Source organism: Camelus bactrianus, chromosome 16, assembly GCF_048773025.1.
Source record: "Camelus bactrianus isolate YW-2024 breed Bactrian camel chromosome 16, ASM4877302v1, whole genome shotgun sequence".
Lineage (NCBI taxonomy): Eukaryota > Metazoa > Chordata > Mammalia > Artiodactyla > Camelidae > Camelus > Camelus bactrianus.
The window spans coordinates 56,021,972-56,036,439 of NC_133554.1; the positions used below are offsets into that span (position 1 = coordinate 56,021,972).

Below are 14,468 nucleotides of genomic sequence, written 5' to 3' on the forward strand. Positions count from 1 at the left end.
TTGTTCAAGGGAAATACTGGGGAGGGTCCCCAGAGGATGACGAAGGCATGGACCACATCCCGTCCCGCATGCTCAGCCTAGCTTGACGAGGTCACGTCCAATAAACCCTGAGGAGCCAGTCCAGGCAGGACGCAGGGTTTGAACTCGTTCAGATCTGGCTGTGACTGACTGAGACTGGCCTGAACCAGGCTGATCTATCAAGTTCAAGGCAGCCGCAAGGTAGACGGCGCTGCCGTTCTCTGGGGGGAGGGGAGAGAAGAGCGCTGGGTGTCGGGGGCACATGGGAAAGACCTTGAATTTGAGTTTAGACACGCTGAATTAGAGCTGCCCACGTGGAGACAGCTCAGTGATGGGCCCCGGGGCTCAGAATGGAGATGGCATCTCGGTAGCCACTGAATACAAGTGTGAACAAAATTGCCGAGTGATATGGAAAAGGGCCTGACAGCAAAGACTTAAGAAACAGTAACATTTAAAGGCTTTTTGGAGAAAGAGGTCCTGGCAGGGGAGACTGAGAGGGAGCGGATGCCCATGGAGAAGGTGCTTCCGTCGGAGGAGGGTGTGACTGGAGATGTCAGAAGGAGACTGAAAAAGCATCCAAAGCGTTTGGCCACATGCAAGTCATTGTTGAGCCTTGAAAGAGCCATTGTGATTGGGTTGTGGGGACCAAAGCCAGCAGTTTGTGGGTCGTGGAATGAGGGGGCTGCTGTGGAAACCAGTCGTGAGTCAAGTTCTTCTGGGAGGAGCGCGGCTGTGGGCAGGAGGAGAGGGAGAATTGGAGTCGGGGGGACAGTGACGTTGCAGATAGCGTGTGAGTTTCCGGGGGGCTCTGGAAACAAAGCGCAGCAAACTGGGGGATTTCTCGTCTCCCAGTTCTGGAGGCCAGAAATCTGAAATCAAGGTGTTGGCAGGGCTGGTTCCTCCTGAGGCTGGGAGGGGGAACCTGATCCGTCCTCTCTCCTGGATTCTGGGAGCCTCTGGCACTCCGTGGCTCGTGGATGCCCGTCTTCTCCCAGTGTCTTCGCATCATCTTCCTCCCATTGTGTCTGTCTCTGTGTCCACATTTCTCCTTATAAGGACACTGCCATCTTGGATGAGGGCCCACCCTAACATGACCTCATCTTAACTTGATCATCTACAGAGACCGTTTCCAAATGAGTCACATCGCAGATACTGGGGGTTAGGACTTCGACATCTTTTGGGAGGATACAATGTAACCCATCACAGAAGGTTTGCTTATTTACTTTTCAAGATGGGAGATCTGTAAGCCGGTTTAAATACTGGGGTGAAGGAGACGGAAAAGAGGGCAGTGAAAGTACAGGAGGGAGGTAGCATTGTGCACAGCGGCCCCAGAGGATGGCTTGGAAGAGGAAGAGAGCAGGATGTGGTGGGGCTGCCGATGGGGCTACGGGGAAGGGGCAGGGGGCTGGGGCCTCCCCATCGATGCTTTGATGTAGGAGGGACGAGCATCTGCCGGGAGTGAGGTGGAGGGGCCGGGAGGGGTTGTAAGGAGAGTGGGCACCCTCAGAATGCCCCGAAGGCTGCCCAGGATTTATAATGTATTGTCCCTTAAAAAAAAAAAGATTTGAACCAAATATGGCAAAATCTTACAACTTGACGAGGCTGGGGTGTGGGAGCATGGGTACTCATGACATTGCTGGATTATTTTCTATAACTTTCTGGATGCTTGAAATATTTCATTGTTGGATTAGAACAGGGGAAGGAAGAGCTACATCCAGCGTCTGCCTGGCACTTCGGGGCCTCTTGTATGTCGTGCTTCTCCCTCCCCCACCTATTCCGAGAGGAGGCATGAGAGTCAAATGACTAATTTACACTAAAACTCTGCATCCTCTGCCTTCTTTTTCCTTCTTCCTCCTTGGGCTCCAGGGAGGCGTTTTAAACTGCGTAGTGGAATCGTGTGCAGCACAGCTAAATGCCGTGGAAGGTGGGGGACCTCTGCTGGGGGCCCAGAGCCATGCCGGTTCCTGCCCCCTCCTCCTTCCCCAGGATCCCAGAGAGATGAGTCCTTGCGCCTCCCACTCCGTGCTGCTCTGAGCCACCAAGAGTGGGAGTCTGATTCTTGCCGGTCAAGGCCCCTGACTAAGTCTTGATGCTGGCCTGTGACTTCGTGGATGCCGTGGCCAAGTCGCCTTTTCCAGCTCTGGCCTGGTCCACACTGGGGCTGGAAGGCTGCAGAGGAAGAGACATTGAAAAGAAATCCCAGGCCCTTGGCCAAGGTCCATGCGACCCAAGTAGGGGGGAGAGCTCGGGAGGAGTCAGAGAGGGGATGAAGAGGAGGGCTAGCTTCTGAAGGCTTTGGAGGATGGATAAGGAGGTGCAGTTAGTTCCAGGGGGCACGGAGGGAGGCATCAGTACATCTTCCAGTCTCAGGAGCCATGGATTCCCTTAAAGGGAGGTGGGGTCCTGAGCAAGAGGAGGTCACGTCCTATGGCGGCTGGAAAGGAGGAAGGCAGAGTGGGGTGAACTTCCCAGAGACTGAAGTGCCCCACACAGAACTCCACTGCTCTGGGCTCAGAACAGGGGCAGGGCTGGCCTGGGACTTTTTCATTCCCCGTGAAGCTGGCAGAAGCACAGGATGGTACGGATCACCCCGGCGCTCCTTCCAACTTTCCCTGATATCACAAAAGGGCTCTGGTGAAAGAGAGGCCTTCTTGGGAGCCAGACTTTTCTAGGCTATTCTGAAATGGACCAGGACCCCCGCATGGTTCATGGCCGGCACTCCAGGGCTATATCTTTCCTTTAACCCAGATCTCCCACAGGGCTAGTTCTGATGGCATTGAGAGTAGAGCTTACCCATCTTTGTTTCTGCCAAAGCCCCTGCACAGGTTGGTTTTCCACAAAGGTTTGTGGAACTGGCCAGAACTGTGAGAGCCCCTAGGACACGAAGATCCCCCAAGGAACTGAAAACCCACATCCCAATGGCAGGCCCCGCCCCAGAGGGAAGAGATGGCATCTCTGGGGCCAGCCCAGGCGTCAGGAGCTGTAGTAGACCTCGGTGACTCTAACCTGCACCCGGGCTGGAGAGCCACCTTCCCAGGACATTTAAAGCATGTCTTGGATGGCAGAAGCCTTGATTCGTGCTCAACATTCACACGCATTTGTTATATAAACTGGGGCTTGTCTGCAAGGATGGAGGCAGGGAAGAGCCAAAGGGATGTGTTCCCGTTCCTCTGCCGGCAGCCCCTGGGGAGCTGGAGGAATGAGTCTGTGGTTTCATCCAGCTCTCCTGGGAGCGGCAGCCCTATTCTTAGTCCTGAGCTTGCTTACCAGGAAGGAATGCTGGGGACGAAAGTGTCAGCTTCGGGCCACGGGCCCTATGCAAGCTGCCCAGTTCCCTTTTAGAACGCTCCGGCCCGTGGTTCCTTCAGGCTTCGGCTAAGGAGTGGCTGGACTCTGCTCCCATCTGCTTTTCCTTTGGCTTCCCTTTTCCTCTGAGCCCTGCCTCCACTGGGGACCTGGCTCTTCTTAGCTGTGACCCCTGACCCTCCCCGGGCACCGGGATGTCTGCTTTCTCAGGAGACAGAAGCTGAGGGTGGTCCATCATGGCAGCGTCAGCAAGTGTCTTTTGTTGAGCACAGGAAGGTCAGCCCATGCTGGGCGAGAGAAGAAAACCCCGCCGGAAAATTTAATACCTTCCTTGTTAGTGATCCTAACCCGCCCTCTAAAGCAGCTCGTTAGATGCCCCGTTAACTCTCCGGGTTTGCTTCTTTACGCTCCTTGTGCTCCGGGGAAGGGGCAGCAGCCTGCTCTAACAATGGTCCGCGGGAGAGAGACGGGGGCAGTGCCGGGTGGCTCAGGAGATGGGCTCCGGGTGGGGTCAGAGGGATAGCAGGCCCCGGAGGAGACAAAGGTCCCTGGCTGCCCAGCCGGGGTGCTCCCATCAAGGAGATGGATTCAGGGAAGTCGAAGTTCCCTGTGTACCCTTAGCACCTGGAACCAAAGATCTTGGAGCACTTTGTAAGGATTCTTTTTAATTAGGTCCTTCCCACACAGAGACAAGACAGAAGAGTGTGTTCCAGAATTTAAGCACTACCTGGAGAGATTATTTCCAGCCATAGACCAAAGGCACAGGGAGAAAAAAACCGGAGATTTTTAGCCTGGGAGGGACTGTGGAGATGTTTCCACGCCTCATGGAGCCGGAGTGCAGGTGGATGCCAGAGCGGTTCCACGTCTGTGCGGGACCACCCAGCAAGTTCGTGCCGGAGCTCACGCCCAGGGGTGCTCCTCACTGCGCAGAGCTCAGCGTTTTCATTCCCAGCAGAGGATTTTCCCCCCATTGGGTGTAGTTTATATTTTTTCCTCCCCACTTGTCCTGTCTGCCCATCCTCCCTCTTAATCTTTTAGCAAAAAGTGAGTCATCCTGCTCCGGCTATTTTCTGAGCCCCAGAATTGTGGGGCAGGAGACCATGTGCTTGTGGGGCTGGGCATGGGCACTGCCAGTGTGGACAGTTTGGGTTTTTTGGGGGGAGGGTGGTAATTAGGTTTATTTATTTATTTATTTTTTAATGGAGGTGCTGGGGATTGAACCCAGGACCTTGTGTATGCTAAGCATGCGCTCTACCACTGAGCTATACCCTCCCCCAATTTTACTATAATTTAAAAAAAAAAGCCAAAACCAGGGTACAGCTCAGTGGCAGAGCACGTGCTTAGCATGCACGAGGTCCTAGGTTCAATCCCCAGTACCTCCATTAAAAAAAAAATGAATAAACCTAATTACCTCCCCCGCAAAAAATTGTGGTAAAATACACATAATGTAAAATGGACCATCTTAACCATGTGCGGTTCAGGGGTGTTAGGTATGTTCACGTAGCTGTGCAGCCGTCACCATCATCTGTCTCTAGAGCTTTTTTAACTTCCCAAGCTGAAACTGTCCCCATTAAACCTGAACTCCCCATCTTTTGCTCCTCCCACCCCTCCCCCAACAGGCTGGCTTTCATGGGCAGATTAATCTGGGTTGGGCACAGGGCCAGGTGACCAGGTGACCCATAGAAAGGTTCTGTTTCCCTAGATCACCCCCTTCCCCCACCCCTTTTCATCTGAATTTAGACTCCCACTCAGGTGGCCTGGGGACATCTGGAAATCCAGCCCAATCACCCAATTTGTCAATTTCATGGAAACTTCCCGAGTGTTGGGTGTGGTAGTGGGTGGACCAGGGCTGCTAAGCGGGTGCACCTGAGGCCCCTTCACACTGAAATGCTACCTGTCTCCCTCTCACCAGTGCTGTGGGGGTGGGGGGGCTCCGTGAGCCCCTAAAAGTCCAAAGGCAAATGAGGAACCTGACGTTGGAATGACAAAAACGTCTGAACAGGGGCCTTTTGAGGAGTCGGTGTGGAAGGTGGAATTGTCCAGCCGGGCCTCCCTGGGCACCTTTAGCTGAAGGTTGTCAGGAGCCCGTGTTTTTCAATTCATGTCACTGTTCCCACCAACCACTTAGCGTAAAATTGCCCATAAAAGGGAACTTAAATTACAAGTGATAAAACCACAGCCCCCCTGTCCCCTCAGCTGACCCTCTCTGCTCTGTTCAGATTCCCTGTGACAAGAGTAATGAGGAAGCTGCAGACACTTACCTCCAGTGAAGTCACCTTAAATTGAAAGTCTTTGTTTTCTAGGGCTGGAGGGATGGGGGACCGTGTGGCTCCTCGTTAACTCCTCCTGGGAAGGGGACCTGCCGTCTCTGGACCTGTTTGTCTCCCTTTCTCTCCTTCCTGCCGTGTTGGCCCCCTGGGACCCGTGGGGCCACTTGTGCCCAGTCCAAACCGGGGGGCTACTCACTTGATCACCCCGGAAGTCGCCCATCTGCCTTGGTCTCCTCTCACCCACCCACCCCCTCTCCCCTAACATGCTTTCTTGACCACATTTTCAACCTTTAAACCAATTCTTCCTGGGGGTTCACCTGGTTCATTGGTTTATTAATTAGTTCGTGAACACCACGATACTTACTGAGTCAGACCCTATCCCAGCTCTGGGCTTTCAGAGGTAACCTGGCCTTGCCCTCGGGGCTGGGTAGGGGGGCCAGTTGTGAGGAGGTGACTCAGGACAGTGCAGAGGGATGGGGGGGCAGAGGGATAAGGGCATCTCACTCTGCCTGGAGGACCAAGGAAGGCTTCCTGGAGGAGGAGGCAAGGTTTTAAATAAGGAGCAGGAGGTGAAACATTTCTGGAAAGGATAGGATGGAATGGGGGGTCACAGACCAGGCTGACATTGTGGACAAATCTCTCCAGAAAACTGGAGGCAGGCAAGACTGGAGGGGGGCCAAATACAGAGGAAATGATCTCAAGATTCTAGCTGAAAACTGACGGGGGCCTTAAGTGAGGGCGGTGGGGTGTGTATGAGGGGAGGGGTCTGGAAGTGCATTGCCAGACTGGGAAATTCAGAAGGCAGAACGGATGACTAAAGTAATACTAGTCAATGGAAGCTTCACTCACCTTGCCTCTCTCAGTCCTACCAGGAACCTGTGAGGTAGGCATTGGTATTTATCTTTTGCTGATGAGAAAAATGAAATTCCTAGCGGCTATGACTCTCCAAGGTTAGCAACACAGCTGGGACCGGGGTTGGATCTCTGCTGGCAGCCCGGGGCTCCAGGTTCGGGAGGTCCCCGTGGCCCAGCAGTCCACCGTGGTGCTGTCTGATGCCCCGTGGCCCTGGAGGAAGGAGTGTTTAATGGGTGGGAGTGTGGGCTTTGGAGCCCACTGCCTGGGTTCCCATTCCAGCTCCACTCCTTCCTGGCTGTATGATCCTGGGTTAATGACTAAACCTCTCTGTTTCCTAACCTGTAAGGAGAGGAGCAGGATGGAAATGGGTCTGATCTCTTAGAGTGGTTGCCCAGATGAAAGGAACAGATGAATTAATAAGTTGAAAGTGCCTAGCATGGAACCCGTGTTCGAAATGGTAGCTATGAAGGTGGTGGTGACACTCTCTAGAACATCAGTGTGGAGTCATTCTCCCAGGAGAGAGCTGTGACTTGCTCATCTGGCTTTTCAAGGGCTCTGGGCCTGGGACCCAGGAGTGTGGTTGGGGTTGGGACAACCAGAAGAAGCCCCTGTGACTCTGTTGGTACCACACATGGCCACAGAGGGACAACATGTTGCCTGGAAACCAGCCCGAAAGGCAGTGCTGGAAAGTCGACCTTGTTACTGGCGCAGGTAGCAGCAACTAGACCCACCTACGGTTTATATTTTCAGAATTGTCTTAATTTTCCCAGACCCAGATTCCATGAGCTGAGCTGCCACCCCCTCCCTTGCTTCTGCAAGAGGAATCATCACTTTGTCTTTCTATTTGTGGTTCTTAATTGAGTGGAGGAAGTGGGGAGGGGGGCTAGGGTCTGTCCTGAACCTGGAGCTTCTATAGCCCAGGACAAAAATGATGCTCTGTCTGCCTAGAGGAGTTTTGGGGGGTGAGAGAAAGCCCACACTTGAAAGAAAACAGGGCTCCCACAGGGTAGAATGCCAAATCTGCTCGACACTTAAAAATGCTACCAAATATTTCATGCAGTCTCCAGGCTGTGGGAGCTCTTTCCTGTGACGGCTGCAGACCCCTGGCGTCTGCACTGCTGCTCCTTTGCTTTCTGAGTATTTCAACAAAAAAGCTGAAGCAGCACGACCTGCCTTAGAAGCCCTGGTTCTGTGTGTCCTCTGTGTTGATCTCGTTGAAAAGAGGAATTCATTGGAGGGTTGGATGGATGGGGGCAGGGAACACTTGGCCATTTTTAAGTTTACAGATAAGTGAGGAGAGATGGTTATCAGGTTTTTGCACTCCCCTCTCCCCACTTAGCAGCCAAGGTCCTAACACTGGGGGAGCCAGTGTGGGGAAGCTGAGGGGGCCGGGGTGCACAGGCTGGGGACAGGTAGGCAAAGACAAAGCCCCTTGTCTCTTGCTGCCCTTCTCTGCAGGGCACAGGCCAACCCCTTAGGCCTTGCTCTCCGTCACCTGACACCTTTCCATCATGGCCTTGTCATCAGGTTATAAACATTACTGAAAAGGCACTAGTGTGGGCAGTGAGCTCGGAGGACAGTGTATACAGTGCTTCTGCTGGTGTCTTGCCGAGCATGAGCAGGGGAGGGCAAAGATGTCCAGGCGGTACTTTTCCCCCGGGCGTGAATTGTCTCAAGGAGCCCGGGATGTGACCCAGGGGACTGATAATTGTGGCCCTTTGCCACGTGGATCCCTGAAGGGGCTCACTGGGAGGGCTCACAGACGCCTTCCAGCATCTGTATCTGGACCGGGGATCGAAGGGAGGTGGGAATCAGGCGAGGTGGGTGGCTGATCTCTGGGGGCTTCCCTGGGGACCAGCACCGTTCCCTCTGCCTGGCCCAGCGGCTCAGTTCAGACTCACTGAGCCATTGATCTGAAAGCCTCATCATCCCTGCAGGGGGTGTGCGGTCAGGCTAAGCAGGGGCTCCTGGGTGGTGGGCAGAGGTGTCCAGGACAAAGTTCATGCTGGACCGTGGGTTCTGGGCAGGGGGCTTTAAGCCTGTCTCCAGGGAGGTGGACTGAGCAGACGGGAGGCTATGTCCTTCAGGGTCCAGTGAGATGACCCGAAGCCTCTGCACTGGATCAGCAGGGGCAGCCCTGTCCCAGGTGAGAGCCCGCCTGCCTGTAAGCGGCCCAGCAGGCAGGGTCGGGGCCCCCTGTGCGGCGGGGCTGGGCTCCTCCCCTGGCCGGGGGCCAGTCAGCAAAGCAGAATTGTACCCACTGAGGCACGGGGTTGGGGCCCCTTCAACTCCAAACAAACGCCGAAGCCGCATTGAGGACCACGGTGAGGATTTATGGTGCTTCATGAACGTTGGATAAAGGTGCTGCCTCTGGGCAGACACAGCCCTGCAGGGCTGCGCAGATTAACAGAAGGCGCCCCTTCTTTCTGGCAGGTAGCACAGGCCAGGTGCAGGCTTCCAAAGCCAGCCTGGGCTGGATCTCAGTTCCCCTTGTGCAGTGGGAAACATACGTAACTGTACTCGGCCGGCCTGTTCCCTTCCTCTCCAAGAGTCTGCCAGGATTCACGCGCTGACCTCACTTTCCTTTACAGTGTGCCCCCTCCCACCCCCGCTTGTCTATTCCAGGCTGTAGGAATGAGGGTGGGCTCCGAGGCCCCCAGATACAAGCCAGTTGGGAAGGTGGGTTTCTGCTGTCTGTTGGTCCCTCTCGGGGCTCAGACTCTGAAGGGCTCTTCTCTCAGTAACTTAGGGGTGCCGCCAGGCCGGGGGAGCTGCCCGCTCACCGTGCCCCTGCCTTTCGACCTCGTCTACACCGACTACCACGGCCTGCAGCAAATGAAGCAGCACATGGGGCTCTCCTTCAAGAAGTACCGGTGAGAGGGCCGCGGGAGGGTGGCGGCGGCAGTGGCACACAGGGTCCCAGCCGCCAGCTGGTCTCCGAGGTGGGGGATTGCACCATCCTGGGTTCTGTAGTGGAGGGGAGGCTCCCTCTCCCCCGCCACCTTCCTTCCCAGACAGCTCTGCCTCCCGGCCAAGGCTGACTCGCTGACAAATTAATAAGCCGCAGCCAGCCGCCCCAGTGCCCCGCTGCTGCCCGGCAGGCTGAGAGGTGGGGTCAGAGTTTACCCAGACAGAGGGGCAGGGGAATTGCAGGGAGTGGGGGAAGGAAACAGGGCAGGTAACTGGGGTGTGACCTCTGTGTGGGGACCCAGCAGCCCCCTCCCCTCTTCCTCCTGCCCCCCACCCCGCCTTGGGCTGGAGGAAGACCATCGCCATCGCTCCCAGCCAGCGGACACGGGGTTTAATTTAGCACAGAGAGCCCTGCTGCTTATGACGTCACTCCAGTCCCACTGACTGTCTACGTGATTTTATTAGGAACAAAAAAGTGACAGGCGGCGTTATTGCTTTATTATTGATGCTTGTTCTCCGTGCACACGGGGCCACCTCCTCCCACCCCGCCCTCCTCGAGGGGAGGAGTGCCGACCTCAGCAGTCTGTGCACAGTTCTGGGTCACTAGGAAGGACTCGGGCTGAGGCAGCTCCTTGTAGGGCCGTCTGAGTCTCAGTGTTTGTCTTCACTCCCTGGGGGTGGCCCAAATGGAGGGAGAAGTTCTGGGCTTCGGCCTGTCGAGAGAGACCTCAGGGTGGGACACAGCCTCCAGTCCACTGGGATGCCGACTTGAAGTGGCCATACTTTCCAAGGAGACTTTGAGGTGCAATTGGCCCTTGGCAGTGGCTGGTCCCCCAGGGCTCTGCTCTTCTGCATCTGAGCCCAGAGAGGCCGGGATCGGCCTGAGGGTGTCAGGCCCCTGGGCAGAGGGGCTGTGGACTCGGGAGTGAAAATTGTACAGGTGACCCCTGGGGCGGTGGGGGGGGGACCCCACTCCAGTCAGGCTGTCCCTTTCTAGGTTCCCCTGGGGCAGCCGTAAAAATTAACCGTTTCTGAGTTGGTGGTCCACAGTTCAGGTGTGTCTGTAAGGCCCTGAGACAGCTGGGGTGTTATCTCCATGTGACTGATGGGGAAGCTGACCCAGAGAGGCTAAGGCACTTGCCTGTGGCCACACAGCCAAGTAATGTCTGAGCCCAAGCCCTGACCACACCGTGCACTATCCTGACTGGCCACCTTTGGGCTACAGAGCCCACGGCTGGGGCAACCCCAGCCCAGGGAGACAGAGGGAGGTTGGTGACCTTGGTTCCTCATCCCGGGGGTGGGAGGGGCAGGTGCCGCATCCGGGTCATCGACACCTTCGGGACAGAACCTGCGTACAATCATGAGGAGTATGCCACGCTGCACGGCTACCGGACCAACTGGGGCTACTGGAACCTCAACCCCAAGCAGTTCATGACCATGTTCCGTGAGTACCTGGCCGCGGGGCAGGGGTGGGGCCGACGTGGCTCTCCGAGGTGGCCGGGGAGGCAGAAGGTCCCATTCCTCTCTCTCCTTTCGGGGCCTGTGCGGGGACAGGGACACACCCAGCCATCAGCCTTGGACAGGAAAGCCTCAGTCCCCTCTCTGCCGATGTGCGAGCCAGAAAAGAAGCCTCTGGTGGGTCCAGAACAAAGAGGATCCAGTGGCCCTTCCAGAAAGAGAGACACTGCAAAGTGGATGGAGACAAAGTGGCGAGGGGGCAGGATAGGCTGGCTTTCGAAGCAGAGGGAACAGACGTAGTGAAGATGGGTGTGGAAAGAACCGGAAGGTTCTGGAAATGGAAGTGCTCGGGGAGGCTCCAACATCGGAGATAGTGGGGGTGAGGCTGGGGGTGGGGGCTGGGGCCCCTGCCGATGATGGGCTCCGGGAAGGGACGAAGTCATTCCAGCTGAGCTCTCTCCAGTTTTAATGAGACTCTAAAACGTATACACGCTGACCTCCCCTCTCACCTGCAGCGTGCTGAGAACGATTTAACCTTTGCTTGACAACTCAGGGTCAGTGCTGTCTCTCTGGTGCAGGCCTGCCCTGCGGGAGCGGCGGAGGTGTGCGCAGCCGTGTCCCCTGCTAGCGGGCCCCTTCTCCTGTCGCTGTTTGATGTGGTGCTTTTTCTTCTAGTTGGGAGGCTGTCAGCTGTCACTTTTAATCGTCGTCAGTCTGTCTGCCTCCAGCAGCATCTTGCAGGTCTAATTGGTGGCTCTTTGAAGGCTGTGGGTCACACAGCCAGATAAGCACCCTCGTTAAGATTGTCTCTAAATTAAGAGCAAAGTTGGCCCTGAGCAGGATCCCGAGGAACTTGCTTATAAGTAAAGTAGCTGCTCTCTGCTTAGCCTGTCAAATGAATGCATCTCTTTTGGGTATGTAGGGTCTTCTTTTGTCTTACTCTTCAGAGAGGCTGTATTAGAGGCAGATGAGATTTCTGGATACATAAGTCATAGTTTGATTGGCTCCCAGAGGGTTGGGAAGGTGGGAAGGACCCTTGGAGCCTAGAGGAGGTATCTGAGGCCCAGAGTGGTAGAGTAACCTGTCTAAGGTCACACAGCTCTGTGGGGACAAAACTCCCTCCCCAGGGCCCATTGCAAGGTTTCATGAGGCTTCTCCAAGAGAAGAGTGACTGTTCTAACAGCTCATCTGGTGGCACTGTGCTTCCAGCAGATTGGAGTCGGGTGGGTACCAAGGAGATTTCTGGAGGGAAGGGAGATGGCAGGGGAGAGAGTGAGTGGTGATGTTGTAGGCTGTGGGAACAGCATCTGTGATGGTGGAGTGGAAAGACTATGGAGTCATGGAGGACTTGGAAACAGAGGGGTGCGGTCTTTTAGCAAAGATTCCTGAGTTTATATTGGATACAGTAATTTGAGGTTCACTGTAGGTTCTTGAGCTAGGGAATGTCATGGAGGAAAAGTTCTTTGAGATGCATTATTCTGGCAGACTGCAGGTGGCCAAAAGGGCACTGGTATAGGAGGGGAAAGCAGGAGATGGCTCCTAGCCTTCTGCAATAGTCTACACTGAGAAAACGAAGCCCACTGGATGTGGAGTTCCAAATCTGGCAAACTCCTACTCGTCTTCCAAAACCCCACATCAAATGTCTCTTTTTACTGTCACTTTCCCTGAGCCCCTAATCTAATCCAAGCAGAATGTTTTTATAACTCTTAAACCTAATTCTGTTAAAGCATATATTGAAATAGGAGAGTTATTTGCTTATACATTTATTTCCACTGATAGATTACGAGTCACTGAAAAAAAGGTGATTTTATTTCTCTGGAGCTTATGGAGGGCCTCAGAAAATGTTAATTGATTGAATAAATTAACGAAAAGAGAACAGAAAACAGAGAGGCTTGCCTGCCTTAATGATAAACCAAGTCCAGCAAGGAATTCATGAGCAGACCTCTTTCCCCATCTAGTTGGTTGATTTCCCCAAAGAGCTAACTGAGAGGCTGGCTGCCTCTCCCCGCCTTGCCCTGCCCCCAGAGCTCTTTGCTTAATGGTCCCTATTATTTTAATTGGTTGCAATACTTCCCTGTCCCATGCCCACCAGTTTAGCTAATTGTTCTAAACCTGTCCCCTCGGGTGGAGTCGGTGGAAAGAGGGGTTCTTCAGCTCTGCCAACAGCGAGGAAATGGCGAGCAGGAGAGAGGCCTGGGTGCAGCCCGCGCTGGAGCCAGAGGGTAGGGACAGAGGGCAGGGTAGGGCTGGATGGGCAAACTGGGTCAGGAGCCGTCTGGTCTGCCCTCCGGGGGCCTCGCCCAGCCTGGCGGAGCCTCCTGAGTCAGGAGAGCTGCCTGAGCCCTGACCATTGCAGAAACAACTCCAGGTCTCCAGGGCCCCTCCTTTTGTCCCTGAAGCCCTAGAGGAGAGATGGTTTTGTTCTACAGTCAGTGCTTACAGTGGTCAGATTTCAGACCCAAGAATCTGTGAGCTTTCTGGAGCACCCGGACAGAAAACCGCCACCTCCTCTAAGATGCACCAGATGTCAGTTATACATTTTGTGGGTATTGAGGGCGCTGGGTAGATACACCATGTTAAATCTATACATTTAATTAAATTATACATCCCAGTGTCAGAAATGCTAAAATGTGAAAAATGTGCATCGGAAATGAAGAAACAGGGTGTTTGGCATCAGGGCTGTTCTGGGAAAGCAAGGGAAGGTGGCTGCTGCCAGTCTACGCCCCTCGCCTCTCGCGCAGGGAAGGCAGAGTAGATGTACTTGAGGTCCAGAAGCATCCTATTCAAGGTCCTTTGCACAGAAGGGAGGGGCCGAAGGCCTTGCGGATGATTGGCACTCGTGCCTGCGCCCCTGTCTGGCCACAGCAGACAGAGCTAATCAGTAATCAGTGAGGTTCCTCGAGCGTGGCCGAGGGGTTGGAGCCCCAGCTGAAACGCGTTCCCTGCCCCAGGAGCACTGGCTTCTGGGACGAGTAAGTCAGGGTGCGATCTGCGCTTTGATGGAAACCTGGCTGCAGTGGACGGAGCTGCAAAGGGAGGGCACACAGACCCCAGAGAAGGCTTCTCGGGGGACAGGGGGTGACGTGTGAGTGGGCCCTGAACCTGAACAGGATTTTCCCATTGGAGAAAGGGGAGGAGGGCGCTCCGGGCAGAGGGAAGATCAGGGGCAGGAGCTTGGCGGAGGAGTGAAAGGGACGATGTGTCCATGCGTTCATGAGCCAGTCAGCCGGGGGCGCCGGGTGCCGGAGACACAGAGCCCTGCCCTTGTGGGGCTTGTATTCTAACAGTAATACATGGAAAAATCAATAAATAGCATCACATCTGGTCAGTGAGTGCCGAGGCAAAAAGTAAAGCAGGGAAAGGAGACAGAGAGGGAGACCAGAACTCTCAGCAGGGCCCTGTGGGCAGAGCTGCATGGAGAGGGGGTTGGGGGGTAAGAGATGCCGTGGAAGGGGGCGTAGGGGCAGATCCTATAGATTGCTGTGGGGACTTGGACTTCTGGGTCCACTTTTGTGCAGGGTTTGTTGCAGAGGGGGGACCTGATCAGACCTAGATTTGAAAGGATTGCTCAGGAGAAAAGACAATACAAGAAAACCTTGGAAATGGGGGGCAGCAGTCACAGTGGTCCTGGACCAGGGTGGTGTGATAGAG

The 14,468-nt window shown here is 54.9% G+C and overlaps 1 protein-coding gene across 5 annotated transcripts in view; it reads left to right on the forward strand.

Moving 5' to 3' along the window:
- The window catches only part of MGAT5B (alpha-1,6-mannosylglycoprotein 6-beta-N-acetylglucosaminyltransferase B), a 66,624-nt gene that overhangs the window by 32,631 nt on the left and 19,525 nt on the right, over nt 1-14,468 (forward strand). For all 5 annotated transcript variants that reach the window (XM_074343761.1, XM_045513541.2, XM_074343759.1 and 2 more), the window contains exons 9-10: nt 9,191-9,322; nt 10,670-10,803. In XM_074343761.1, the coding sequence (XP_074199862.1) occupies nt 9,191-9,322; nt 10,670-10,803 (266 nt within the window). The remainder of the gene's footprint in view (nt 1-9,190; nt 9,323-10,669; nt 10,804-14,468) is intronic.